The sequence below is a fragment of the Moschus berezovskii genome, chromosome 4 (assembly GCF_049115385.1).
Source record: "Moschus berezovskii isolate FMDL1 chromosome 4, NW_MosBer_1.0, whole genome shotgun sequence".
In the NCBI taxonomy this organism is placed as follows: domain Eukaryota; kingdom Metazoa; phylum Chordata; class Mammalia; order Artiodactyla; family Moschidae; genus Moschus; species Moschus berezovskii.
Window position 1 is genome coordinate 96604062 of NC_142463.1, and position 14115 is coordinate 96618176.

Consider the following 14115-nt stretch of genomic DNA (forward strand, 5'->3'; position numbering starts at 1 on the left):
GGCCAGGTCCACACTGAGCAACTGAAGATTCCCTTAAATGTTCCTTGATGTCCACTGGGCACTTCCTATGTACTAGATGTTGTTCTGAGTGCTTTCAGTGAATTAGTTCATTCAATTCTCACAGCAATCTTATGGGACGTACACAGTGAGTATCTCTTGTTTTGTAGATGAAAGTTAGAAAATGTTAATTAACTTTTCTAAGATCAACTACTGAAAACAGAGTCTGTGTGCACACCCAGGCAGCCTGATTCTAGAGCATGCCAGCATCGCCACCACCTCATGTTTCCCCAGGTTCCTGTCTTCCAGGTGTGCTGCTCTCTTTTCTCAACCCTTTCCTCTCCCAAGATGGGAGGCAAGGTAAGGGCTAAGAAGATAAAATTTCTGCTTGATTGTTTTATTTATTCTGTTTACTTATATTCCCTCATCATTACCTAATGATACATATTTAGCCAGAAGGAGGCCAGCTTTTCTTATTTGTATCTGTATATGGTCACCTGCCCATGAAGATAACTTTTCACACCGAATTTGAATGATTATCAAAGAGCCATAGAAAGCAAACTGTATTGCCCTTTGCAGGCCATCTCTGCTTCTCAGTGGGCTGGAAACCGCACGATTGCTTCCTCTTTATCTTTGTAGTGAGAGCGCAGTATTTGTCACTCGGCGTCTGAGCAACTTCAGTGACACCACCAGGAAAGGTCTACATTGGTCCAAATGGCACGCTTCCCACATGTGGCATCATTTTTTCTCTTTCTGAGTAAGTGTCATGATTCTGTATGTTACTGTTGTCACAGGAACTAGTCAAACAGAGACTGTTGGGTGATAAAATGGGACAGTTTGGTCTCTATAGGGATAACAATGGCACATATCTCTGGTGCTGGCAGTCATTTTTGACTTTTGATGATGTTCTTGGCTACCTAGACAACCTTGAGTTCCAGGTGGTGCGATGTTTGGTTGAGTCCCATGAGCCTGATCCCATAGGTCTTTATATTTGTGTGTGTTTCTAGATCTGCCAGTTTTGCTGGCCCTGCCTTCACCTTATTTTCTTGGGCTAACCCATTCCTGGAGATAGGATGAGGCTTAACTCTTCAGACTGACAGGGGATGCCTGATGAGAGCTTGTCTAGATTAATGTACCTTGGGGATGTGGCTGGATGAAAGGCTTATGAGAGCATGTAATAGTGTTAGGCTAACTTAAAAGAAGGTTCTGACTTCACCTGTGAGCTTAAGTGGACGTTGACTACTGTGAAACCGAGAAGGGGGCAGGAAGAGTCACCTGGCTCTGCCGGAAGGGCTTCAACGAGCCTAGGGGCATTTGTACATGGTTGAACAGGGTGGAGGAAGTAGAAATTTGGGGGTGGATGGAGAACAGATGAGCTGGGAAGGGCATGAAATAGTTTCAGAGCAGACAGAGCAGGAAGCAGGTACTTTTTAGTGCTGCGGATTCATTTAACATCTGGTGAAGCTCATCTTCACCCCCATCTCAGAATAATCTTTAAATATATAAATTAAAGCATATAAGATTATAGGGAAAAAATCATATTGAAATGCAGTTATCAAAATATTTTAAAATAAATTATGATGTAGTCATTTATTTTCTTCTTTATTCATTATATGATAAGATCTAGAGGTGGTCTATTAACCAACAAATTTCAATTTAGTAATGAGTGTGAACAATATTTCAAGACTCTGCAATAGATGTGATGTGAAAATATCTATGGTTTGTTGTCTACCTTCATAGCTGAAGAAAATACTGAATTTCCATTAAGGTTAGTGAAAATAAAGATGTAGGGTGTCTTTCCACCCAAGTTTACGAACTCTTTAATGCCCCATGTGGACTCAGCTTTAAAACTTCTGCTTTAGAGTGACTAGATGGAATTAGTGAAGGGATCTGGACAGTAGGGGAACTAAAAGAGCTTAGAATCAGAATAACCAAGGCTGTGGCTAATAGACAAAAAGGGTGCAGCATTCAGCTCAAAGGGGCGCTTAATAAACCCTTGGCTTGAATTGAACTGGGCTCATGTCTCAAAGGACATTGGGTAGTGAGAGGTGAAGATCAGATATGGGGCCTGATGGGGGTGATAGATAGCCTGCAGGGGGAGTTATTGGGGCCAGTTGCTGGTTAATTGATGCCCACCAGACAGGCTTGGCAGGCACTGATGACTGGGAGGACTGGTGGGGTCCTTTGGGTACTGTTGCCTGGCATGTTCCAACGTGTCCTATTCAGGTATCTGAGAGTGATTCTCAAGTGTCTGCCTTTGTGTCTCTGAACTGTGTGTTTGGCTTGTGTATGGGGAAACTGGACTTACATTGTGCAACAAGTCAGACGGTTGCAAATTCTGTGTCTTTTTTTTTGGTCGGGGGGATGGGGGGTGAGTAGTCTGAAAGGCCTGGAAAAAGGAAAGTAACCAAGGTTCAAAAACGGGAAGCTGCCAGGCTTTTCCTAGTTCATTTGAACCATTACCTAAACTGGGTTATCTATTTATTTCTTCTAAATTTAGATTCCATAAATACTAATTTTGTATAGAGCCACAGTTTTTATGTGAAAAACACATTAATCAGAAAGTAACTTGAAAAAGATGTTGCAAGCCTGCTATTTGTCATTGCAAATACAGAGGGAGAAATTAAGGAAATAGACTAAATGATGGATGATCAGTTGAGCACTTGCATTGTTTAGCAAATGTTTACCTTGTCCTAATTAATTTAAAAAATAAATATGTAAATGTATATGTATGGCTGAGTCCCTTCACTGTTCATCTGAAACTATCACAACATTGTTTAACTGGCTTTAACCCAATATAAAATTAAAAGTTCAAAAAAATATGTAAAGCCTGATGAATCCTGTTAGAATATGGGGCCAGATGAGGTTAAAGTCATGGATAAATGAGCTCTTGGACTTAGCTTTGTCCTCTTGTTCTGTCACCCCTCACCCTAACTAGCTGCCCTACAAATAAAAGTCATTAACTCGGGAGGGTCCTGGGGAGGGCATACTGTTTGTCCTACTAAGGCTGTATTCATGAAAAAAAAAATCCACTAAATTATGGATGAAAATGCTTTCAGCCTCCAAGCATGCAGAGATTTTGTATGGGCAAAGAAAGAGAAGTTGTTTGTTGTGTTTGATGTTCTCCAGCTAGGTTTTGTATAAGGTGGAAGTATTTGAAGTTGCTGTTTTTGTATATCAAAAATGGTCAGGTGTTGACCATTTTATATAGTTCAATCAAATTACTTCAATTCAAATAACACTGAAATAGAAAATTTGGCAATGCCAGTGATGTTTTTGAAAAAAGCCAATACCATCAGGAAATTCTTCATGTATCAAAAGTGTGAGTCTGATGCAGTATGTCACTGTTAAGCTGTGTGTGCATCAGTCAGCAAGAATCTGCTGCCCAGAGGTGCCTAACCCTCTGTCCATTAAAAGAGAAAGCAACAGGACAGTCCTGTAAGGTATTTTCCTCTTTTGGAGGAGAGATATGTGCAACATCCCACAGAAAATAGACTAATAATAAGATGCTTCAAGTGTATGATTCTCCATGCGTGACCATTTGAACTGGCCTCTGTCCGTCATTCCTTTGTACCTCCATAATACCTATTAATGCTTCACATTGTCTCTTTCACTTTTCTGAGAAAGCGGTACCCTCCCAATCAAGTTCTTGACCTCATGCTTCCACTAAGACCTTACTGCATTCATCATCATCTCTCTGGCTTCATCCATCTCTCCCCTCTGCATCTCCTCTGCCCGTAAACATGCAGAGGTACCCGTGTCCATCTGCCCTCACTGCTCTGCCCCAGTGAGCTGCTCTTTCTTACTACCACCCTATTCTCTTTCCCTTCTACATGAAATTTCTTGAAGTAGTTTAGTTTAAGCTTCTTGCAGTTGCTTCTTACCCTTGAAATGCTCTGCTTCTGCTCTCTTGAAATCTCTTTTACAAAGATCACCACTGATGTCCTCATCATCAAACTAAAAGGACACTTCTCTGCCTTTCGAATCCTTACTCTGTCAGCAGCATTCAGCAGTGCTGACAAGCTCTTTCTTCTTGAAACATTTTGCTCCTTTGGTTTTCAAGCTGCAGTGCCCTGGCTACCCTCCTACCTCCCTGATTCTTCCTTCTGTAGCATGCATGCATTTCTCATCTTATTTCCTAAATAGAGAGATCCTCTAATAATCTCTCCTTAGCTCTCTCCTTATATCCCCTAACATTTTCCACTACTTAATGTGTAAATGACTTAATCAGCATCTACAGCCCAGAGCTTTCCCTAGTTACAAACAAGCCTTTACAGGAAGCAGTGAGGAAGCAATGGAGACAGTCAGGAATTTGACATTTTGTAAATCCAAGTTCAAGACTGGCTCCACCATTTACAACTTTGACGTTGTTAAATATGGGAATATTGCAGAGTTCTTAAGATAGCTAGATGACAAATATTTTCAAAGAGTTGAGTAGATTTTATAGAAAGAGATACAGATACTGACATATATTTCAATAATATTTCTATATATTTGCTGGATTTCCTTCTTGTGTATTCCATAGCACTCTAATTTAGTGTTTCCAAAATTAGGTTCTTTATCTTCTCCTTCACCCTTGAACACACAACAATACCTCCTGATGGCCTTATTCCTGTTAACAGTACTGTTACTCCCAGTCGCCCTCACAAAACCTGGCATCATCTTTGGTTTCCTCTTGTCTTCCATCCACTCCTTTAACCTCCAAGCATCTAAGGCACTGGAAAACTCTCTGGATTTAGCTCCACTGTGGCTCTCAAATTATAGCCCCTTTCTTTCCATTTCTACTGCCTTCATCACTACCTCCTGAGCTACTGTAATTATCTGACATCTACTTCTCACTCCATCATCCTACAAACCGTCAGGTTTATTTTACTAAGAACTTTAAAACACTTTCAGTGGGTTCCCCATTGCCTATCAATCAAGCCCAAACTTTAAACATGCCAGTCAAGCCCTTCATGCTTTGGACTCAAAATTCCTGCCCAATCTTACCTCTTTCTATTAAACTTTGTGTAACCCACCCCCAGATCCAACTGATTATTCCCTATTTCCTGAACAATTCTTTTGATTACTACTTATACAGTCTTTTCATGAAGTCTCCTTCACTGAAAAATATCCTTTCTCTCCACTTAAATTGTCATAACCTTCTCCAAGGTCCATTTTTAATACTATCTCTTCCATACACCTTACCTATTTTCCTCCCCTAAAATGTAATCTCTCCTTCCTTCAAATTCCTCAAAGAACTTCTATCATATATCTTTCCAGGAGAGATGATGACCACTGTACTTGACTAAATTGTAAAATCGAGAAGTCAGAGACTATCCTAAACTCATCTTCATATCTTAGTCCTTGAAGCATCAGAAATACTATAAGTGGTTGCTGCTGCTGCTGCTAAGTCACTTCAGTCGTGTCCGACTCTGTGTGACCCCATAGATGGAAGCCCACCAGGCTACCCCGTCCCTGGGATTCTCCAGGCAAGAACACTGGAGTGGGTTGCCATTTCCTTCTCCAATGTGTGAAAGTGAAAAGTGAAAGTGAAGTCGCTCAGTTGTGTCGGACACTTAGCGACCCCATGGACTGCAGCCTACCAGGCTCCTCCATCCATGGGATTTTCTAGGCAAGAGTACTGGATTAATCGAATTAGCGACTGAAGCAGAAGAAATTAAGCACTACTTTTCACAATAAAATGTTTTGAATGTACCCATCTCTCTGAAAAGTCATAAAAAATGTGGAATAAATGCTGCCTAGGCGTAAAAATTAATATTGTGGAAACATCCCCTGACATAAACACATTAGTGGTACCTCGGAAATCATATTTTTAAAAACATTTTTACTGTGCAAATATAACACTTAAGAAAAGGGACTTCCCTGGTAGTCCAGTGGTTAAGAATCCACGTGCCAAGGCAGGGGACATGGGTTTGATCTCATGCTGCAAGGGCAACTAAGCCCACGTGCCACAACGACTGAACCCATGCTCTAGAGCCCCTGCTTGGCAACAAGGGAAGCCACCGCAATGAGAAGCTCACACACCACAGTTAAAGATTAGCCCCCGTTCACCGCAAGTGGAGAAACCCTGCTTGTAGCTACGAGACCCAACACAGCCAAAACTTGATTAATTAAAAAGGGAAGTTAATAAAACACAGCTATGAAATTTAATAAATAAGGAAAAAGTAAAAACCATGCAATCACTATGCAGGAGAAGAAATAGAACACTGCTCGGATCCTTGGACTGCAAGGAGATCCAACCGGTCTATCCTAAAGGAGATCAGTCCTGGGTGTTCATTGGAAGGACTGATGCTAAAGCTGAAACTGCAGTACTTTGGCCACCTCATGCGACAAGTTGACTCACTGGAAAAGACTCTGATGCTGGGAAAGGTTGGGGGCGGGAGGAGAAGGGAACGACGGAGAATGAGATGGCTGGATGGCATCACCTACTCAATGGACATGAGTTTGAGTGAACTCTGGGAGTTGGTGATGGACAGGGAGGCCTGGCGTGCTGTGATTCATGGGGTCGCAGAGAGTCGGACACGACTGAGCGACCTGAACTGAACTGCTGCTGCTGCTGCTAAGTCACTTCAGTCGTGTCTGACTCTGTGTGAACTGAGGACCCTAAAATTGCCCATCTACCTTGCTGTATGCCCCACCAGATACTCACACAATCACTTTCCTGACTTCCATGATAACTACTTCTTAGCTTTTTTTTTAAAAAAAAAAAAAAAAAAGGTTTAACTTCTTATGTTTGCATCACTAAACAATACAGTGTGGGGTTTTTTTGCCTTTCTTTAAATTTTGTATTCATTTTGTATATAGTCAAAAAAATTCTAAGTGTTCAGCATCTTTCCTTAAACACAGTGATCCATGTTTCTGCAACCAGCTGCAATTCACTCACTTTTATTTCTGTATAAGATTCCATTGTATGACTGTAGCACAGCCTGCCTGTTCTACTGCTGATGGACATATAGGTTGTCTCTAGTCTGGGGGCTGCAATGAACAATGCTGCTGTGGATACATTTTCATGTGTAGCCTGGTGCAGTGCTCACATTTCTTTAAGATGTGTGTCTAAGGGCTGGCTAGCATTGCTGACAATGTTTTAAACTGCCTCTGTAGAATAATTTTTTGGTAAATAATGTTTTAAAATTTTACTACTGTACAGCATAGGGAACTATACTCAATATCCTGTAATAACCTATAATGGAAAAGAATTTGAAAAAGAGTAGTTATATAAGTATGTATAACTGAGTCACTTTGCTATACACGTAAAACAAACACAACATTGTAAATCAACGATACTTCAATAAAAAGTCCTGTTTTGAAAAAAATTAAAGTAACAAAATTTTTTTCTCATATTTTCTAACTTCTATTCCTGAGTGCTTATTACCAAGAAAGTCTAATGTATATATATCACATTTAACTGGGATTTATGAATAAATTAGTATATTTTAAATGATTACTGGAAATGTATACAGTTGGTTGATTGATTGGATGTTTGTTTTCCAGTTTTGCATTGATTGTATCTATATGCACGTTTTAGCTGGCTACATCATGACCAATTATACTTTCTCCCTGTTTTTGCAGGTCCCCTCCTATCAGAATTGTTTTCATTCTAAAATTTCTATATTTAACCTTACTATTCCCTGGTGGCTCAGACGGTAAAAGCGTCTGTCTACAATTCGGGAGATCCGGGTTCGAGCCCTGGGTTGGGAAGATCCCCTGGAGAAGGAAATGGCAATCCACTCCAGTACTATTGCCTGGAAAGTCCCATGGACTGAGGAGCCTGGTAGGCTATAGTCTATGGGGTGGCAAAGAGTCGGACACGACTGAGCAACTTCACTTTCACTTTCATGGTCTCTGTAACGTCATTTTTCCTTTCTCTCACTTTTTTTTCCAATCTGGTCTCCCTTACTCTTTGTCTTTGTGGATTCACAAAATTCAGCAGATGCTCTGCTTATGAACTCTGCTCTGTTAATTCCATGATACCAGTAGTTGCTCCCTGTTGGACCCTTCTGATGTCTTTCCCGGGGCCCTAGGCCCGCAGTGAAAGACCTAGCTCACCTTTGTGGCGTCTCTACCACTTGCTCGTTGCTCTTTCTGTAACACGAAATAAACCAGCCTTTAATATTAACATAAGAAATAAACACATACACTTTAATTTCTTAAAAAGTCTTGATTTTGAAAATGTGCATGTCAAAGGAAATATTATCACTAAATAGTATTTTCTCCTTTAAACCTAATACTTGAGATTTGTCCTAACATGAAGCATTCCACTGTGATCCCAACTGAAAGCTTTAAATAAGAGAGCAACTAAACTAAGTCTGATCCCGGATCCTGCTGGACTTGACAGTCATCTTTTATGAAGCTTTTCAACAAAGCTGTAGTGGCTCTTTAAAAAATTACAAAATGAAAAACCCTCTATGGTATAGAAAGGAAGTACTGCTGCTTCTTCAGATGCTAAGTTTAGCTAATCTTGTACCAGACCTGGCTGGGAGCTACAAATAGTTCCAACCAACCAGTAGGAAAAGGCATAGCACCAGGGGCAGTGCCATGGACTCGGTCTCTCCAGCAATCATTTCTGTTAGGACAGCTCAATGACAGGTACCTAAGAATTGGAGGCTTGAGGAAGTATACTGAGAATTTTTCCATAAAATAATATAAAAGGTGAATTATCATACATCATATTTACTTCAGGTGCACTTAGGTAAGTAGGTGCATTTTATAGAAGTGGTCATGTTACACTGATGAAGCTATTTTTTTAAGAGACTAGAGATTACTCTAGAAATTAGAATTATAAAAGAGCAATTAACTGATCAAGCCATTCCTCTGCTCCTCAGCTGAAGAAGGTATTGAACATTTGAGCTGATTATAGCTAATAACCTGTGATCTCATTTTCTAGAATTGTAATACAGGGAGCTACATAATGTGGCACATTGGGAACTGGAGCACTAATCTATTTTTATTCCCTTTTCTTTCTCCTACTTGCAAGCTAAGCTCAGCATTGGCCAGCGAGAAGTAACAGTTCAGAAAGGACCGCTATTCAGAGCTGAAGGTTACCCCATCAGCATTGGCTGCAATGTAACTGGCCACCAAGGACCTTCTGAGCAGAATTTCCAATGGTCTGTTTACCTGCCAACAGCCCCGACCCAAGAAATCCAGATCATTAGCACCAAGGATGACACCTTCACTTATGCAGTGTATGCAGAGCGGGTAAAAAGTAGGGAAATCTACGTGGAGAGGGTCCAGGGTAACTCAGTCTTTTTGCACATTTCCAAGCTCCAGATGAAGGATACTGGCGAGTATGAGTGTTTCACACCCAACACTGATGAAAAATACTATGGGACTTACAATGCGAAGACTAATCTTACTGGTAAGATGTGTGCCCTTCTTTGCTAGCCAGCCCCTGACAAACCAGAGTCTCCATCATCACAATGCCTTGCACTGTGACATGGCTTTATATTGTGCTGTTTGTTTTAGCAAAAGAGCCCATGAACCCCTCTGGATATTTTGGAGTTTGTCATAGATATTATCTAAAACTCTCAATTCATTTTCCCAATCAACTTTGTCATGAAGAATTAGATATGATGTGGTATTCCTAGGCCTTGCCCACAGCTATCCATAGGTTGATAATAACACAGTATCAGACAAAGCCTTGAGAGTTCTCATGTCTCTTCTTGGAAGCAGAATATTAACTTGATAGAAGAGCTGGTATTGATATAATACATTTATATATAGCTAATATCATAGGAAGTAAGTCATTAACGTGGAAATAGTTATTCTCAAACTACAATTCTCTAGTGTGTTTTCCTATGTGGCAAGGGTCATATTTGAAATTACTGTTTTGTCCCTTTGCCTAGAATATCTTGTCACTTCCTTTTCAGCCTAGCAAACTCCTACATAAACTTTGAAACCCAGGTTAAACATTTCCTCTCCTGTGAAACCTGTCCTGACTGTTGCAGGCAATATTCTCGTCTTTGTTCCTTCTTGATGTGCTACTCACAGCGCTGGTGTTAGCACTCACTCAGTTTATGCGGTAATTGGCTTCTTATATGACCCTCTCTGACCTCACCCTGAGCACTGTAAGAGAATTTACTTCACTCCCTAGCACAGTGGTTAGCACTGAGTAGAGGCTCAAGAAACATTCATTGTTGAACCTAAATGTTTCTTTCACATAAACTTAGGCTGTGTGAGCTCCTTTGAGGAGGAAGAGAATGTTAGGGTATAGGATGGTTATCAAAACTTTCATAAGGGTTGCATTTGGGCTCTGAAAGATAAATTACAACAGATTATTTCAGAACTTTATTTTATAAAGGAGCAGGTGAAGGCCCAAACAAGTGAAGTGACTTGTTCCAGTTCATGGAGTCAAATAGGGACAAATATAAGACCAGAATATAGGTCTTCTAGCTCCTAGTGCTTTTCCCATTTAAAACCTCTGTGTCTGAGTAGCTAAATGGGTTACAGACTATGCTAAAAATGTAACAGTGAACCAAGAGCTTTGCCAGGTTCCATAGACTGTATGTACATAGATGCCAGTGTTCCTTTGGTAATAGGTAAAGCATACGGCTGATGGAAGCCAACTCAAAGAATGTATTTTACAGATGGTGGGTCAGGCCACCACCTTCATCTAGAGAGGCTAGTCTAACTAAGCCTCTAATTGATTCTAAGTCAATTACCATCATTCCTCTGTGTCCAGTCATTCCAGATACTCTCTCGGCGGCCATGGCTCCCCATACTCTAAATAAGGAGGAAGGTGAGCCATTGGAACTTACCTGTGAGGTATCCAAAGCCACAGCTCAACACACCCACCTCTCCATCACCTGGTACCTGATGAAGGATGGAGAAGGAAGCCAAGCCAGCAAGATTATTTCCCTCTCCAAAGATTTTACGTTGCTCCCTGGGCCCTTGTTTACAGAGAGGTTTGCAGCTGGTGACGTGCGACTCGACAGGCTTGGGATCACTACCTTCAGGCTCTCCATGGGGAGGCTCCAGCCCTCAGATCAAGGTCAGCTGTTCTGTGAGGCAACTGAATGGATTCAGGATCCTGATGAAACCTGGACTTCCATCACGAAAAAGCAGACGGATCAAACAACTCTCAGGGTCCAGCCAGCAGGTAATTATCTTCTCAGGAAATTCATTAATATGCTAGTGGTGGGTGATATCTTTCTGTTTGTTTGTTTGTTTTTTCCTTTTTTTGGCTGTGCCACATGTCTTATGGGATCTTAGCTTCCTAACAAGGGACTGAATCAATGTCCTCGGCAGTGAAAGCATGGAATCTTAACCACAGGACCACCAGGGATGGAGTCTTAACCACAGAACCACTTGGGAACTCCCGATTTTTATTTTAAAATCTTTGGTTGAATATAAAACAAGATCATTTAGAAAGTTTGGGTAAATTTTGCTTTTGTCATTTTTGAAGCATAAATAAGAAAGATATTCATTTTGGGCTCTGTCCACAGGCTATGTCCACAGGAGGTTTTAGATGGGATAAAATCTGTTGACTGTTAGGTAGATTCCACAGACCATACAGGGAAATAGTTTTGTTGCCATTTTTGCCAGGCTCTGTGTAAGCACTTCCAGCTGCATTGTCTAACATAGTCCTAACAACCAGCCTCAGAGCAAGTCGTCAAATTCCGGTTTTCGAAACACAACCCGGAGCCCCAGCTAATGGTCTGCCTAAGCTTGCTCAGCTGGTGAGAAGCAGAGCTGGTGTTTGAAGACACGTGTGTCTCTCCAAGGCCCTCTCACCACAGTCACTTGGGCCTCAGAATAGCCCCAGTTTCCAATGTGAAGCCTTGTCAGTGCTCCCTCCACCTGACTCCTTTACCTTGCAATAATATCACTCTTTGTGATCCATTGGCATTTTCACCAGAGCAAGCAGGAAGCCTCCATTGTAATTCCTGGTCTCTCCACTTTGAGCTTTGGTCCACTAGGAGGAGATCTAAAACTATAAACATTTACGCTAACAGCAATGATCCAGTGGTGGTTGACTGAAGTTTTCTTTCTTTTTTTTCTTAAAGAGGAGTGTTATTCTGTTCCATTAAAAACTGTCCTGATGGTGTTATATGTCCAAATTATACAGGGGGAGTCCTGTGGAGACACATCATATATGCTTTTTTTCTCCTTTCTTTGGAAAAAAAATTTTTTTAATGTAAAAGTCTTTATTTTTAAAATTTATTTATTTAAATCAATAAAAAATTGTATATGTTTAAGGTGTACAGTACTGTGTTTTGATATCTGTTTGCTTTGTGAAATGACTCTGATCAAGTTTGTTAGCATATCCATTGCCTCACATGGTTGTGTCGTGTATGTGGTAACACTTAACATCTACTTTCTTAGCAAATTTCAGGTAACACCACACGGTATTACTAACCGTAATCATTAGATCTCCAGAACTCATTCATCCTGCATGACTGAAACTGTGTACTCTTTGACCAACGCCTCCCCATTTACCCGACTCCCACAAGCCCTGGCAACCACCAGTCTGCTCTCTGCTTCCATGTGTTCAACATTTTTAGTTTCCACAGTCTTTCTGTGCCCGGCTTATTTCACATAGCAAAATGTCCTCCAGGTTGATCCACGTTTTTGAAAATGGGGAGATTTTCTTTTCTCTTATGGCTTAATAATAATCCATTGTGTATATGTACACTTTCTTCATCCATTTATCCTTTGATAGTCACTTGTGTTGTTTCCATATCTTGGATGTTACGAGTAATGAACATGGTACAGGTATCTCTTTGAGACACTGTGTCGTTTCCTTTGGCTGTATACCCTGAAGTGGGGATTGCTGGGTTATGTGGTAGTTCCACTTTTAGTTTTTGAGGAACCTCCATACCGTTTTCTATAATGATCATACCAATTTACATTCCTACTAACAGTATACAAAGGTTCTTTTTTCTTCTCCGTCCTCACCAACACTTGCTGTCTTTTGTCTCTTGATGACAGTCATTCTAACAGATGTGACGTGATATCTTGTGGCTTCAACTTGCATTTCCCTGGTGATTAGTGATAAGCATCTTCCTTTCCATATTTTTATCCATTTGTATGTCTTCTTTTGAGAATACCTAGTCAGATCCTTTTTCATTTTTATGTCAACTGATTTGGAACTTTTTGCTATTAACTTGTTTGAGTTTCTTATACATTTTGAATAGGAACCTCTTTTTGAATACATGGTTTGCAAATATTTTCTCCTATTTTGTCAATTATCTCTCACTCTGCTGATTGCTTCGTTTCTGTAAGAATCTTTTTGGCTTGATGCAGTTCTACTTGTCTATTTTTGCTTTTGTTGCCTGTGCTTGTGGGGTCATATCCAGAAAATCATGGCCCAAACAAATGTCAGGAAGGTTTTCCTTATATTTTCTTTTTTTCTTTGGCCATGCTGCATGACATGTGCGATCTTAGTTGAACCCATGCCCCCTGCTGTAGAAGCACAGAGCCTTAACCACTGGACCACCAAGGAAGTCCCCCTTTTATTTTCTTCTAGTAGTTTCTCAATTTCAGGTCTTAGGTTTAAATCTTTAATTCATTTTGAGTTTATTTTTTTTAATATGCTGTGAGATAGGGGTCCACCTTTATTCTTCTGCATATGGATATCCAGTTGGTTCAACACCATTTATTGAAGAGACTATCTTTTCCCTGTTGTGTGTTCTTGGCACCCTTATCGAAGATTAATTGACAAAGTTTCATGGATTTATTTCTGGGTTCTCTATCCTGCTTCATTGGTTTATATGTCTTTATGCCAGTATCATAGTTTTGATTACTGTAGCCTCGTAATGCATTTTGAAATCAGGTAATGTGATACCTACTGCTCTTGCTCAAAATTCTTTGGCCAGTCGGGGTCTTTTGTGGGTCCGTATGAATTTCAGAATTGTTTTTATCTATTTCAAAATGCTCTTAGAATTTTGATAGGGATTGCAATGAATCTGTAGATTGCTTTGGGCGATATGAGCATTTTAATAATATTAACTTTTCCAACCCATGAACATGGGCTATCTTTCCATTTATTTGTTTCCTCTTCAGTTTCTTTCATCAGTGTCCTATAGTTTCCATTGTACATCTCTTTCACCTCCTTGGTTAAATTTATCCTTAAGTATTTTCTTCTTTTTGATACTACTGTAAATGGGATTGTTTTCT

At 40.3% G+C, this 14115-nt stretch overlaps 1 protein-coding gene across 3 annotated transcripts in view; it reads left to right on the forward strand.

Moving 5' to 3' along the window:
* The first annotated feature begins 636 nt into the window (after positions 1–636).
* Positions 637–14115, forward strand: part of CD101 (CD101 molecule) — a 41960-nt gene continuing 28481 nt past the window's right edge. For 2 of the 3 annotated variants that reach the window (XM_055402068.2, XM_088835615.1), the window contains exons 1-3: positions 637–754; positions 8975–9355; positions 10679–11095. In XM_055402068.2, coding sequence (XP_055258043.2) covers positions 712–754; positions 8975–9355; positions 10679–11095 — 841 coding nt within the window. In that variant the 5' untranslated portion in view covers positions 637–711. The remainder of the gene's footprint in view (positions 755–8974; positions 9356–10678; positions 11096–14115) is intronic. The other variant, XM_088835616.1, reaches the window with a different exon arrangement.